The 15,871-nt window shown below is 33.1% G+C and overlaps 1 protein-coding gene across 1 annotated transcript in view; it reads left to right on the top strand.

Moving 5' to 3' along the window:
• Positions 1-6,813: 6,813 nt before the first annotated feature.
• LOC134246176 (uncharacterized) overlaps positions 6,814-15,871 on the top strand; it is a 33,473-nt gene continuing 24,415 nt past the window's right edge. The window contains 1 exon segment of the mRNA XM_062728504.1: positions 6,814-6,922. Coding sequence (XP_062584488.1) covers positions 6,862-6,922 — 61 coding nt within the window. The 5' untranslated portion in view covers positions 6,814-6,861.

Here is a 15,871-nt window from a genome sequence, read left to right as displayed (position 1 = left end):
GTTTATCGAGGGAGTGGTCGTTCTTTCTACCCGATAATTAAAATTTTAAAAAATGTCAAAAATGGAACCCAGAAATGTCTGTAAATCATCAACATATACCTCTATTTCTACAATCAATATACAAAGTCAAAGTTATTTTTCGAGACCAGGCTTTCCAGTAGAATTTAATCAAAATCTTCTACACGAGGAAACGAAAAATTAACTTGTTGGAACTTCAACCCAACATTAAGTAAAATGGCATGTGTTTTGGCATTGTTTTAAGCCTCCAATTTCTTCCCTAAGACCCTTAGATTGAAAATGAAAATTCCGAAACCGTATTGCACGTTTATATGATATCATCATCATTTGGCTCCCAGATAAAATGTAAAAGGAGTTCTAGGGACCAGCGCTTTTTAATCAGAAAAATACTTTCCAATCTCCAATTGACCCCTGGGGTGGAAATGAAATTCCGAAACTTTATTAAATATCTAAAGCAGGACCACCTTCCTTCAAAAAGCAGATCAGATGGTTACTGCATAGAATATAAGAGGAGTTTGAGAAACCAGGATTGTTTTGTAGAATAAAAGTTCTTTTTCGACCAATGTGTGGAGCAGAGGTTGAAAATGAAAGTTTTATTTATTGCTCATCTACAGGACAACATCAAGCAATGTCCGAAAATGATTTGGTTTCTATGAAAATTGAAGAGAAGTTTTCGGAATCAGGTTTTTATAGAAAAAAACTTTCGAAGCTCGTTTGGCTCCCACGGTGAAATTGAAAATGCCAAACCTTATTGCACATCGACAAGACACCAACCATCAAAGTCCAATACATGTTGTTGAATTGATCATGACGACGAATTTTTCCGTTATTTCCCGATCATGACAAGGAGCACACGGAGGAATGACTGGTCGGCAGGGGATGATCATTCCTCCATGGCACCTGACCCACCTCTGATGTTTCGGAGGACCATATAGCTCTGCTCCTTTTTTGTATTGTTTTACGGACTTCGATATTGAATACTGTTCGTTATCTACATATCTTTCATCACAGCTTAGAGTTAAAATAAAACGAGGTAAGAGAAAGTGTGACAGACGGGTGCATAGAGATACCAACAAATACCTAAATTTTCTTTAGAAAATGCTGGTATGTATTCGGGAAATTATCTAAGTTCAGGATAACTAATCCATTTACTCATATTGATATTTAGGCGTCACCCTGATGTGGACCACAATATACAGGCTTCAATTTCTTTGCTTATAATTATTATTCTCGTGTATTCTGTGATATGAAAATTGAAATATTTCTTCTCTTACAATTATTATTCTCTTGTATTTTGTGATGTAAATATTACCATCTGAATTGTGACAAATTTTACAATTTTGACAAAATTGTAACTTTACTATTGTAATATTTTTACACTTGATATCTCGAATCCTCAAAAAAAACTTTTTTTTCATAGTCCTATCGAGTTCGATATAAACAATGTTTTATTTAACTTGGACTCCTGAGTATTTGTTTTTGGACTAACAATTCCGGCAAAATAAATTATACTTTTTTCATAAAAGGAAAAAAAAGAAGTTTTTTTCAACTCAATCCATCCTCGCACAAAACACGGGAAGGGGGCTTCATAATTGTTTTTAAATCGGAATAAAACAATCTTGAGGGGTTTTCACATACTATTTTTTTCATAAACATTTCATTTTTTGTTTGTTTTTTTTATTTTTTTCCCTACACATCATTTTAAATAATAAATATCTTGATATTATCTTGTGCAGTTTTAAAATAACTTAAATATGATTGATTGATTTTCACGCAACTTCTTCTCATGTTAAACCTCTCTGAAGAAAAATTTCAGCTTTGTTTTGCAGCTTAACTGATGAACTCTCGTATTCAATTTAACAATTACAGTGCAATTAATAAATGACCAGAATAATCTGTATGAATAATGGAAGTCTCCGGTAAAAGTCTGAGGCGATAAATTATTTCAAACACTGGCACACAAAACTGCATTTGTTATCTACAAAAGTCAACAATGAAATATTTAACTTTTTAAAAAGGTTTAAATCTAATAATGTGTTTTGAGACAATAAGTGCATTTTTTTTAAATGATAAGGAATTTTGGTGCTCTCTGATTGGTCTAGACGCCATTTACTGGTGTGTACCTCAGAGTGAGTTCACCTCAAATGACGTTCTGGGAGGTTTATTCGCGATTTCCCTCTCGGCCAACCATAGATTTGCTTACAGCTTTTTCGACCAATCAGATTGCGTGTTTCAAAGCATGTGTCGGTGTGAATGTAAACATGTCAGACGCCATTACCAAGGAAATTACGAACTTTTGAAAGTAAATGGTTGAGTATTTATTGTTTATTAATATTGCTTTTAACATTTTAACTAATATTAATTTAGCTGTTGAAGTATATCAACATGTAAAAAGTGTAATTACACTTTACATTAATATGGATGTTTATATTTGATGGAGACAAGAATGAAAGAGTCAGCAGTGCTGTAAAATTCCTCATCATTTAATAAAACGGTTATTGACTTTTGAATTCGGTCTACTCGTGACTATACAGACCTGGTCAGGTATTGGTTAACCTCGGCCTTCGGCCTCGGTCAACCAATACCTGACCAGGTCTGTATAGTCACGAGTAGACCTCATCAAAAGTCAATAATTGTATAATATATCTTTGCTTTCATAAATTTCTAGATATAGAAATGGTGATTTTTAAAGTGCCTTTTAATTTGCTTAATAAAGTTTCTGTTAAAAGTAATTCGTTTGATATTTCGTCAATAACAGAATTTTATTTTGGATAAAACCCCAATAGAATAGACTTATCAATGCACTAGATTTTCTAACTATAAAGAGGTGATTTTAATGCATAAATTATCAGTCATTATCATAGAAATGAATTCAGAATGACCCCTCACCCCCAAGAAAAAGCTAATCAATCTTGAATGAGGAGCACGTCATTTTGACTATACAACTGTCTTTTAACTTCAGTAGAAGATCCTTATATTGATATGTGATTTTTCCTTTCATGCACCCCTCAATATTTTATGAATCATAAGTGATTATTGGTAAATATACGTTAAAAATATCAATAAAGCTAAACAAAACTCGTAAATAGACATGCGCCATTTTCGGTATTACTATCTACGATATCAGCACTGGAACATACTCTTCGCATTCTTTACACCTGACTGCGTTATTGCCACGGGTATCAGCATGGAATAACGACCCGTTACAGGCACCTGAATTTACTTATTTTTCTTTAAATAAATATACCCCTTCCTAATAATAAACTTTTTAGGTAGGGGTATTTTTTTATTAAAAGAAAATAAGGTAAGGCGCCTTTGCGATCCATGTATGTGCTGACTACCCTGTATTAATTTTCGTTTACATTTTATTGCAGTTACGTGTGTATACTGTACTGACCGATGAAAGTGTTTCTTTGGTATATAGCTCACTGCATAAGAAGAAGGACACCGTTATATTTTGTAGCTACCGAGTGCTTTATAACATTCGTCCGTATACACCGTTGACGATTTATAACAAGTGTGACAAAATTAGCTGCTCGATATATATGGGCCCTCAGATATAATGAGAGATCAATCTAATATGGATCTAATCTAATAATGTTTCGATCAATTATTAGCAGCAAATGTTCCATGTGTAATTAAAACCACTTCAGGAAAATTAAACTTATATCTTAGCGTATTACCAGTAAGTGTATTTCTTTTCCATCGTGATTTTTAAATAAATTGATTTATTTTTAAATGATATTTATGAGTAAAAATATACGATTTTGACGTTTGTCTTTACCTGTGATTTGTGAAAACTATATTTACCAATAAAGAAATGATGATGCCAGAAACACATTTATCTTTGGGGAAACTTAATAAATATTAGTTGATTTGAAATAATCTTGTGGTATTGATCAAATGTAGGCCTGAGATAATTATTTTTAAAAGCGAGAACAATAAGAATACAGTAGGGATACCTTATTGCAAATAAATATACACGAAGTAAATAAGTTGACTCCCTTAAATTTAGATTGAAATATGAATAATCAACAAAATACTCCCAAAATTTTGGAAATTCTTTTTTTTTTCAACAATTTGATCATTGGCCATACATTTAATGTATTTACTGGCTTGTACGTAATGTGTAAACATTTTATTGCTTTGTCAAAACCATTATAATCAGATGTTGACAAGAGTATAGAGCTTCATAGGGTGTAGCTTTAAGAACTCCACTTGAATGAATAATTTATTAAATATTTTTACTGAATAATTATTGTAAATTTGCAGAGGATCACTGCAGTTAACAATAGATTAAAATTACAACAAAATAAATTTTAATAAACTAATAAATTCTTTTGAGAATACAGATATTGTCAATATCTCAATGTTACATCATCAATAAAATTTGATTTGATGGGTATTAATTTTATAGTTAAAGATAAAGCTTCATCAGGGCATCGCTTTAAGAACCCCACTTGAAATAATATATAAATGAATATTATATAGAGTAATTATACGTTCGCAAATCAGAATAGTCGATGTCTTATTGTATTAAAATATTAAAGATAATTTGTTCTGATGGGAACCGTATAGTATAGAGTTTCAATATGGCATCACTTTGAGAACCCCACTTGTATGAATAAATAAATATTTTCATAGAAAAATCACTGTGAGCAAACAAAGGATGTCAGTACTTTACAACGGATGAAAATGGTAACAAAACAAATTTTGATAAACGAAAAAATTCCTTTGGGAAAACAGGCTTACAGACAGGTTTTTTTGCCATCACAACTTCTTGCATCTCAGTAGGATAAGGACCCCTACTTTTAATGTTTTACATGTAGGGCATGTGAGTGGACATTAAATGAGATAAAAGTTAAAAAAATATGGTCTATAACTGTTTCAAAAAACTTCTCAAGAACCATGTACCATAGATATGCAGATATAACAAAACTTTTTAGTCAGAAAAAAGTTTTTCAAAATGTGTCAGAAAAAATATTCAAATCTTGGTCCACCCATAGCATATGCTAAATTAGGGAATAATAAATATTACTTCGGAAAAATCTTTTGAATTTTTCTCTATACAAGGCAACAGGACCATCGGAATGTAGGCATGTAATGTAAATTCAAAATTGTTGATTTGATTGATTTGAACATATTTTATTGTGAAATAATTGCAAAGGGATTGAGCACAAGAACTGAAAACTTATAACACCCTCTCCCTATACATTTAAATTACAGATTTATATTGTCACAGTTAAACATTCTATATAAAGAATTCAGTATTTGCAAAAGTAAACAAATTGATGCTTTTTGCATATATGTATAAATATATAAAAAGTTGAACAAATTCATATATTAATATTGGTACAGTATTTAACAAAGAAATCTACCAGAATGCTTAATAAATGTTTGAACAAAAGAAAAGAGACGTTCATTCTCTGCAGCATTCGGTGAATCAACCCCCCTAATAAAACATGTGCATCAAAATTGTTGAAATCGAGGTCCCATTGGTAGAGGGCATATATTGGGATATCGGCATATAATTGGACAACTTGATTTTTTTGTCAATCAAACAATAATATTTCTTAATGTACCTCAATTTTGACAAAGAAAACAAAGTTTTTTTCATACCGAAAATTATTTGCATACATTCAAATTATATTGCAAAAAGAAGATTCTTGCAGCTACTGTGAAATATAAGAGGAGTTCCTTGGAACTTGGTTTCTGTAAAAGGGACATTTGACCCACCGACAAAGGGTGAAAATAAAAATCCCTAAACCTTTATGGATGCTCATGAACATAACACAATCATATTCAAAAAGATAAGCGGATTACAATTATTTAGTGAGATGGGTTCAATGAAGAAAGTGTAAAAGACGAAGGATGAGAAAAAACACTATACCTGAATTAACAAACTTCTTGTCGAGCTGATTAAATGTGCGCTGACGATGTGCATTCAGGATTTTTATTGTCATATTGGGGTAATAAACTGATAGTTTTGAAAATTATAAAATTCTATTGCCTCTTCAGTTCTTTCAAAAATATAATGGTGAGAACATTTAGAGGAAAATACCAAAGTGCGGGTAACACTATGTAATGATAGCACCTAGTTGCTTTTTGGGCTGAAAGCATGTCAGATGTTGCTTAGTCTGATTTATGAGCAATTCACACAAGCACTTGTTTCGGTAAAATATCTCTAACTCATACTATAATAATAGTTATACAATGGGTAGAAAAATAATTACCGACATAAGTGCCTGATCATGAGGTAATACACACGAGTAAATAATTCATTCAGACCTTGCAATTGCGAATGACCTCTTTATAGAGATTTGCATCTTCTTAACCTAAAAAAGACAACCACAGACTGATCGGATTATACAGAGGTTCAAAGATACGTGTTCACTTACAACAGATGCATGTTCTTTTTAGATTATCAGATATAATGTTTTACATAATGTTTTACATTTAAATAATACATCCAATTTTCATTTGATTTTCTCCTGTGGTTTACCAATCATGTAGAGGAATCTAATATAACTTCTGATTAATCGTGTACATGTATTCAATCGATTTGCTTTATAGATAATAGAGTCATTTCAATATCCAAGGCCGTCATTCTCTATGTATGGGTTGATGAGCTCCAAAATTTAAAAGCTGTAGAAAATTGTGACACTTAAATGAAAATATTGACAAATTTATAAAAAAAATAAAAAACTATGAAAAGGAGACCTTGACAATCAACTTTGGTTGGTTAATCCAGTTGACAGGAATTGATACTTAACGGGCAGCTTCAGTCGGAAGGCATTTGAAAGTAAACAGGCAGCACAATAAACAGGCGTAATAGCCAGGAACATGTACGTAGAGTATTGTATTCTTATGGTATTGTGTCTGTTACAAGGAGCGGTGTCAACAGGTGAGTCAATGGTATTTAAAAAAAAGAATAAATTCTTAAAGTTTATAAAAAAGGGAAAAATATTGTAAATATTAACTTTCATCTATAAGTAAAATTAAGAATGATTATTAATTACAAAATTCATTTTTGATTATTAATTAAAAAATTCATTTTTTAACTGTTCACTTGTCTTTGCATATTCATAAATCAATTCTAGATTTATTAGAGAATTAAAAACGATGGATCTAAATATGATTAATATATTTAAAGAGATATATTTATATAATTTAATTTTGTTTTTATTCTCGCCTCTCATTGGTTGATTTCCAAAAAGGAACGCAAATATTATTTTGTATAATCTGGTTTGGTATGGAGACACACCTCCTTGACGACCAGCTTAATCATCTTATTTATGCACCCAGATAGCATGACTTTGTTGGGCCAACACTGGTAAAAGGTTGTATGGTTGGAGTTGGGGGAACAACGTTGGGCCAACATTGGACCAATGCTACCGTGTCAACCTTCTCGACCATGACAGAATTCCTATGTTGGCCCAACGTTGGTCCAATGTAAGCAATTTCCATTCCCTTTACTTTCCAAGGAAGGAAGGATGCTGACGTTGGCCCAATGTATATAATACAACCTTAAAGAAAGTGTCTTTTCAAATTGGTAGTTGTATGTTGGCCCAACGTTGGTCCGATGTTTGTAGTACACCCGTAAAGAATGTGTCAAATCAAGTTGGTAGTGGTATGTTGGCCCAAGGTTGGCCCAATGTTTGTAATACACCCTTACAGAAAGTGTCTTATCAAGTTGGTAGTAGTATGATGGCCCAACGTTGGCCCAATGATTGTAATACACCCTTACGGAAAGTGTCTTATCAAGTTGGAAGTAGTATGTTGGCCCAATGTTGGCCCAATGTTTGTAATACACCCTTAAAGAAAATGTCTTATCAAGTTGGTAATAGAATGTTGGCCCAACGTTGGCCCGATATTAGCAAGAGTTTTATTCTGTTTAGGTGTTTCAAAGATGGGATATTTATATTGGGCCAACGTTCGTCCAATTATTATACTGCCAACTAAATGATGTTGTCAATTTTATAATAAGCTGCTGAGCTTTACGTTGGACAACTTTGGTTCCAATTATAATTTAGATGCACATTCTGAAATAATTAAGATTTTAAGATGAAATATATTCTATGTCCATGTTTTTCATTGGATGATTGCTTTTGTTTAGATATGATATTTTCAACATTATAACTTTGAACATAAGTGATCACAGCACCAAAGAGTGTTTTATTCTATTTTTTTTTTGCATTGTGTGCATGCTTATTTATTTGTAATAAAACGCTTAAAATTATGATTTTTTTCATGAGCGTGGTATTCATGAGAATTTAGAGAAGACTGAATAAATGTTAGTTAAAAGTTCTCAGGAACAGGATGTGAATCCCAGATAGCAGAAAATCGTTGTTCCAATCTTACATTATGTTTGTATTATCGTTGTTGGGTTACCTTTATTAGGCCAACAATGGTCCAACATGGAATATTGATAGTTGGTTATGTATAATGGGGCCAATGTTGGGCTAACTGTTGGCGTTATATCATAAAACTATTATCGTGAAAGAAAATATTGTTGGGAGATTGGCATCGGCCCCATGTTGGCCCAATATACCATGAATCTGACTGAACATCATGGGTAGATAACATCCGGGCTACTTGTAATATCCGCGCCATTTTTAATCTGACACGAGCATAATGAGACTGATGCCTTGCATATCTTCATCCACTTTGTAAGTATTTATAATATGTTTGCTTCGACACAGCTTAATTAACGTTTATAGTTTAAACGATATCGTGTACAAATCTGTGTAAATCAGTGCAGAGGCCAGGTACTGTTGAGTCAACACTGTCCCAGATAGCATGCTAACATTGGGCCAACAGTGGGCCAGTGTTATCGGTTATATTGGGCCAATGTTGGCAAATGACATTGGCCCAATGTAAGTTTGCTTATCGGCCCAATGTTGGCCCGATATGTTGTGACAACGTTTTCCCAATTTAGAGTGTTATTGCTACAGATATTGGCCCAACGTTGCGACAACATTGTCCAATTGAATGCGACATTGGGCCAATCTTGGCCCAACGTCAACAAGAACATTGGGCCAATGTTGGCAAATGACGTTGGCCCAGTGTCATTCTGCTCATTGGCCCAATGTTGGCCCGATACATTGGACCAACATTGGGCCAATGTGTATAAACATTTGATTGTTACAAATCTGTATATTAACAAATCTGATGGTCTCTAAAATCAGAATAAATCTACTACAAATCCTTCTTGAAAATACAAGTTAGCTAAAATAAATTTACAAGGCTTGTTAAAATCCTTAAAATTTATCAAAACAAAATAAATTATCAGTGATTAAATTTATTGTTTCTATACAAGAAAAATAAATGAAAGTATAAAATAACAAATGTGTTTTGATACAGTTAAAACAATAAATAATTGCCCCTTATTTAGATTGAAATTAGTAGAATAAATTTCCGAAGTCTACCACTCATTTTACTTATATACACTTAAAGTCGAGCACATGATCAAACATGTTGAAAATCTTGAACATGTTGTTGAAACAAAATTTATTCTGTACTAAAACATAAATTGGATTCTTTCATTTAAAATGTGTTCAGTGTACTAACAAGTTTTCTAAACATGTATTTTACTTTGAATAATGATTTATATGGGGCAACATTGAATGTCAATGTGATAATGATGATAAAGTGTAGAAATTTTATGCATAAATGCCTTTATCACGCAAGCTAATCGCTTAATCACACCATGAAACAAAAAAGACGGTTATTCCTAAATTGACAGCTTCAAAATATAGTGTTATACTTGTAAATTTAATCGTATGTTTACTCTTTACTGAGAAAAGTAACAAATGTATTAAGTACTAAATACTACACTTTTAGTGCTACTGGAGATTCTAAAAAGACGTTGAGAACACAATCAAAGATGGATAAGGTATAACAAGGACAGGGATAAGGGAGGAAGAAACGGACAGAGAAGAAAAGAAGGGGGGAGACTCTGGAGAGAGAAGAGGAGACTTAGGAGAGGGATCAGATTGAACGTGGCAGTGCCTAACTTTTTTCTGTTATATACTGTGACATTCCTGTAGTGCCAGAAACATTTTTTTGTGTAAGTAAACAAAATTGCGGGATTCATTTTAGTATTATTTTGAGAACAGGATGGGTTTGTTTATTTTTTAGATGTGCTTATTGATACCTGCAATTTACTGAACTTGTGCATAAATTTACATCACAAAGGGATTATACAATCATGTAACCCTACATGTTTCGCATCAAGTGAGCATCAACTTTCTGTTCCTTATTAATGTTTTCTTCATGCATTGAGCAATAAAGTATTAGTATGTTATAATGCAATTTTATATTCTGATTTCTTTTTCCTCATTTTTTTTAATTAATGTAGAGCTACTTACAATGCAATACTTGTTGATGGTAATTCTTAGAGATATTGTGAATATGTATTAAACTATTAATCTAGCATAAATATTATATGGTATTAAAGGGCTTTTACCATTAAATTGTACTACAAAACTACTATAACCTTATTATATATAGTTTGTTATTCAATTTTGAGGACAAATAACCAACCAGTGAAGAAAAATGAGTTGTCCTGATGGAGAGCCAATAAGATACAAACCAACAATGGACCGAAAACGGTGTTTGCCTAATATTGAAAGAATAATTGGCCCAACAATGGCTCAATAATATCCGTTCGTTGGTCCAACAATAAGCCAACAAGTTGGTCTGATTAAGGGCCGATGAGCAAATTACCGTTGGCCCAATATTAATGGCTTACAATGGCCCAACTGTACAAAAATGACGTTTGCCCAACATTGAAAAAATACACTGGCACAACAGTGGCCCAATATTAACTGTTACATTGGCCCAACAGTAAGCCAACAAGTTGGTTTGATTAAGGGCCGATGAGCAAATTACCGTTGGCCCAACATTAATTGCTTACAGTGGCCCAACTGTACAAAAATGACGTTTATCCAATATTGAAAGAATACATTGGCCCAACAGTGGCCCAATATTAACTGTTACATTGGCCCAACAGTAAGCCAACAAGTTGGTTTGATTAAGGGCCGATGAGCAAATTACCGATGGCCCAATGTTGAATACATACGGTGGCCCAACATAAGGAGCATTGTTGGCCCAACAAAGGTCCAATAACATCCTGCTATCTGGGCAATCCCCCCATGGAAAATTCCAGATTTCATAAATTTACCTTTAACTTCAAACAGTTACTCGATCTTACCTCATGTAAACAAACATCATGGCTGCAGATCTTTCTATCAGTTATTACCTCCCCTTGCTTCCCATCACTTCCGTTACTAAGGTTGTATTATTGCGCGGTGAATTTGAACTCATAAAAAGCAGCAACATTTTACACCCAAAATTGTTTTATTTATTTTGAAATTAAATTATAAGGAATGACTAATTCTTGGCCAAATTATCGAATATAATCTGGTTTGGGTCAGCTTTATAATCCGCCAAAAAGCTTAAACTGATCCAAACCAGATTATACTCGATAATTTGGCCAAGAATTAAAGTCATTCCTTAAATAGCTTGTGTGGTGTACAGTTTTAAGTAATGTTTAGTGGATCCCTTTGTCCAACATTTCTGGATCGGTTTTTACTCTTGAGAAAAGATGGAGATCATTTTGGTCATGGGTTATTTAGGGTAAAGGTCAAACGTTTCTGACCCAGTAACTCCAAAGTCACTCTTAATTTTTCTTAACTTTTCCAAGTCCCAAGACTACGACTATAATTAATTTAAAAGGTGAAGATAACGGACACTGATCAATCTCAAAAACCTATTAACAATACAGGCTCCAAGACCATATACTGAGAACAGACTTAAGTCAAAATTTAGATTTTTAATATCTTCGCTTTTTATTTAATGCATTTGTTTAACAATTTGCAATGTTGTAAAACATTTTAATTCAAACATATAATGAAAATTCTGTTTGATTATTAAAATTATTTCATAAGTTATATTGGTTTGAAATATTGACTTAAGTCTATTCTAAGTTTATGGTCTTGGAGCCTGATCTCAGGAGAGTGCAGAAAACACGGACCCTCTGAAATACCAGAGGTTTTATAAGATGTTATATTCGACGTCAGTCCTAAGTATAGATACATGGGATCAAAGGGATACATGTATAATCAACGTAGCAAGGGAAAAGGAGATTTTTGGATTTATGAAGAAGTTTGCATGGTCCTCATATATGATTGCGCCCATGACAATATATTATATGAGGACCGTGCAAACGTCTTTATTAATCTATACATTTTTTCTTACCTAAATTCCATTTCTGTGAAACTTTGAATAAAAACTTAAAATCTATGTGGTTATACTTTTTCATTTTACTCACATAAATATACATTAGGTTATTTTCAGGATATTTGATAAAAGTTTGTTTGTAAACATCCGTCCTAGATTGTTTTTCAAGTAAATGCAAAACAACGAGCAAAGAAATATTATGTGATGTACTTCATGCATATTTTATATGCTCATTTGAGTAATTTCTGACTCAGATAATGAAGAATGCAAATTACCCATGTTGCAAAGAATTTAATGATTTGTAATTTACAATTGACGAATATTTGTATTTAATTTTACAATTAATGCTTTTACAAAATAATGTGTAAAAATGATGGAACCCAAGGGCAAATGTCAACGTTGATAAATCATGTATAACACTTTCACATAAAATACTGCATTTGTAATTTTAAATGTGAACAATGGCACAATGCAGTTTTAATCAAATTATTTGTTTTGGGACAATGAGTACATTTGAGATCAGACATAATCTTCTTTTGCTTTTATTAATTTTCAGATATAAAATGATTATTTTAAGGACACCTTTTGCTTTGTTAACTAATGTGTTTCTAAAATAGTAATTGAAAATGAATGATTTTTTGTCCACACAATAAAATTTGATGATGGATAAAACCTAACAGAGTAGACTATATACTATTATTCAGGAAAAAATCAGTAGAGATATTATAACTCCATTTATTTCATGGAACTCTAAGGATGCCTTAAAAGGTACTTGGACACAGATTTGAAGTCAATATTTTTTCTATAATATTACGACTTAAATATTTCGATAGCATTTCACACAAAAATTATTAAAAAATCTTATTTCATTTAAAAGTTATCAAAACTTCAATTTTTTTGGCGGGTTTGATTGACACATCCAGGCTCTTTCACAAATTTTAACTTATTCTTAATCCTTAGGGAAAATGGCAATCTTGTTGTGTATTAATGAGAAATATTAAAACTTTTATCGAGAAAAATGATTTTATTCAGAGTAGAAATGTTAGAAAGCAAAACTCCTTCACAAGTATCGTCATTCCGAACTAAGAGTTGCGTACAGAGTTTAGCAAATCGAGAACACTCGTGTTATGTTTAGAGATTTTGTAAACAGGGCAAGAGCTCTTTTATTGTTGATGTTTACAATTCACCGGGTGCGTTCAATCGTAACAATCTGCTTACCACAACTGCATGGACTGACAATATATTGTGTGTTTGTTTTGCTTTTGAAAATGTCTACTCTGAATTTTCTGGATTATAGTATTACATGTAATATTTTTCATTTATACACAACGAGATTGTCACTTTTACTAAGGATTAAGAATAAGATTAATTTGTGAAAGTGCAAGAATGTGTCAATCAAACCCACCAAAAATTTTGAAATTTTAAGATCTTTTATATAAAATCTGTGTCTAAGTACCTTTAACAGATAGCTGACACGACATGTAATTTCAAAAATTAAAAATTGAATTGTTAAATAATGTTTAGACCAAAACGATTCAACTTAAAGGTATGGCAATTATCTTAAACTTTGTACCCCTGTTTACGATATATCTATACTTACCTGCATCAACTTTTTGCATTTTCCCCGGGCTGCCTACGATTTTGCCTGAACTTTTGAGACCACCCCTGTGGTATCATACACTATGTGTATACCCATAATGCACTAGCACTTCCGCTTCAGTTTTGTGAGGACCTAGAGAACTAGGACCCAAATAAATTACTTATAAGGGGTGGGTGATGCAGGTAAGTATAGATATATCGTAAACAGGGGTTTTACATTTAAAAACCTCCAGTTTACATCAATATCTATACTTACCTGCATCAACTTTTTGCAGAATTTGTAGCAGAAATAGGGCGGGATAATGAGAATTAAGTTAACTTACTAACTATAAAAATAGTAAAATAAAGATTGCACTCACCAATACAGGTGTACTTTATTTCTATTCTTTTCCCTTTGCCCATCTGGATGTGTCAAGGACTGAAGACTTGGCAAACCGAGCTTCACCTTTAGGAACATCCCTCATGTAGAATGAAGTAAAAGTACTTTCTGTTGCCCAATGAGCTGTCTGTAAAATTTCTTCAACTGTTGCTCCATTGAAAAGGGCCCACGAAGTGGCCAGTCGTCTTGTGTCATGTGCACGTATGCTACATAAAGGATCACTATGGTCATTCTGTTCATAAACAAATTTTACAAGAGATACAATCCATCTTGATATGGAATTCTTGGATGCTGGTTTTTGTAGACCTGATTTGTAAGTTAAAAACAAACACTTTTCATTACCACGAGAAGACTTTGTTCTTTCCAGATATATTTTCAATGCTCTGCATGGACACAAAAGCAAGTCTCGACTGTCTGTTGCATAGGTGTTAAACTCTGGTATGAACATAGGTTTCCATGGCTTTCCCAATCTTTGAGTTTTGGCCAAAAACTGCATATTTGGTAAAAGTCGAATTCCGTTCCTTTCTAAACGCAAGTGCGTTTCTCCTGTAGAAAGAGCATGAATTTCACTCACTCTAGAAGCTGTTGACAATGCTACCAGAAACACAGTTTTCCAAGTAAGAAACTTCATATCACAGGAATTCATTGGTTCAAAAGGATAATCACACAATTTCCATAGAACTGATGGTAGATCCCAATTTGGAAGTAATGGTCGTACATTTGGTTCAGAATTATAAATTCCTTTAATTAATTTCGATATATCAGTATTGTTACTGACAGAACTGTTACTCCAACCTTTGTGAATAGATGCTATAGCCGATCTATAACCTGTAATAGTGTTTGGCTTACAACTGCGTTCTTCATGCAAGTAGATGAAAAAGTCAGCCAAATCAGCTACAGAGGCCTCAAATGGATCTTTCTCGTTTGAGGTGCACCATTCTCTGTAGATTCGTAGTCTAGCATCATACATTTTTCTTGTTGATTCTCTGCGAGAGTTGGAGATGAAGGACTTAGCTTTTTCAGAAAATTGATTCGCAAAACTTTGTCGTTTGATATTTTCCAAACGGCCAAATTTAGACTTTCTGGACTTGGATGAATGAACTGTCCCTTCTTTTGTGTTAACAAGTTTGTTATTATTGGTAGTTCCCTTGGAAAGTCTATTAACAGATTTAGTAGGTCTGGAAACCACGACTGTCTTGGTGAGAACGGAGCTATGAGAAGGAGTACACACGTTTCCTGTTCTACCTTTTTCAGCACTTTTGGAATTAGTATTGGTGGCGGGAATGCATATGCAAACATTCCTATCCAGTCTACAGCTAGAGCATCGCATCCCCATGCTAGAGGATCCGGGAAGGGAGAACAAAAAACTGTTAGTTTTCGATTTTCCCTTGTCGCAAACAGATCTATGTTTGGAGTGGAGAAAATGTGAAAAATCTGTTGAACTACTCCCTGATTGAGACTCCATTCTGTCATTTTCGGAATTTGTCGTCCTCTGGACAACTGGTCTGCTATCACATTCCTTTTCCATAATGTGGGCTGCATGAAGTTGTACACCCCAAAGGCGACACCAAATGCAGAAGCCTCCATGTCAACATACACAGGGCTGGAGATTTTGTTCCTCCCTGGCGATTG

The sequence above is a fragment of the Saccostrea cucullata genome, unplaced genomic scaffold (assembly GCF_032062105.1).
Source record: "Saccostrea cucullata isolate Sc308-1 unplaced genomic scaffold, CSIRO_AGI_Scuc_v1 ctg5370, whole genome shotgun sequence".
Taxonomy (NCBI): domain Eukaryota; kingdom Metazoa; phylum Mollusca; class Bivalvia; order Ostreida; family Ostreidae; genus Saccostrea; species Saccostrea cuccullata.
The sequence above is the reverse complement of the archived record's forward strand: the minus strand, read 5'-3'. Positions and strand labels throughout refer to the sequence as shown.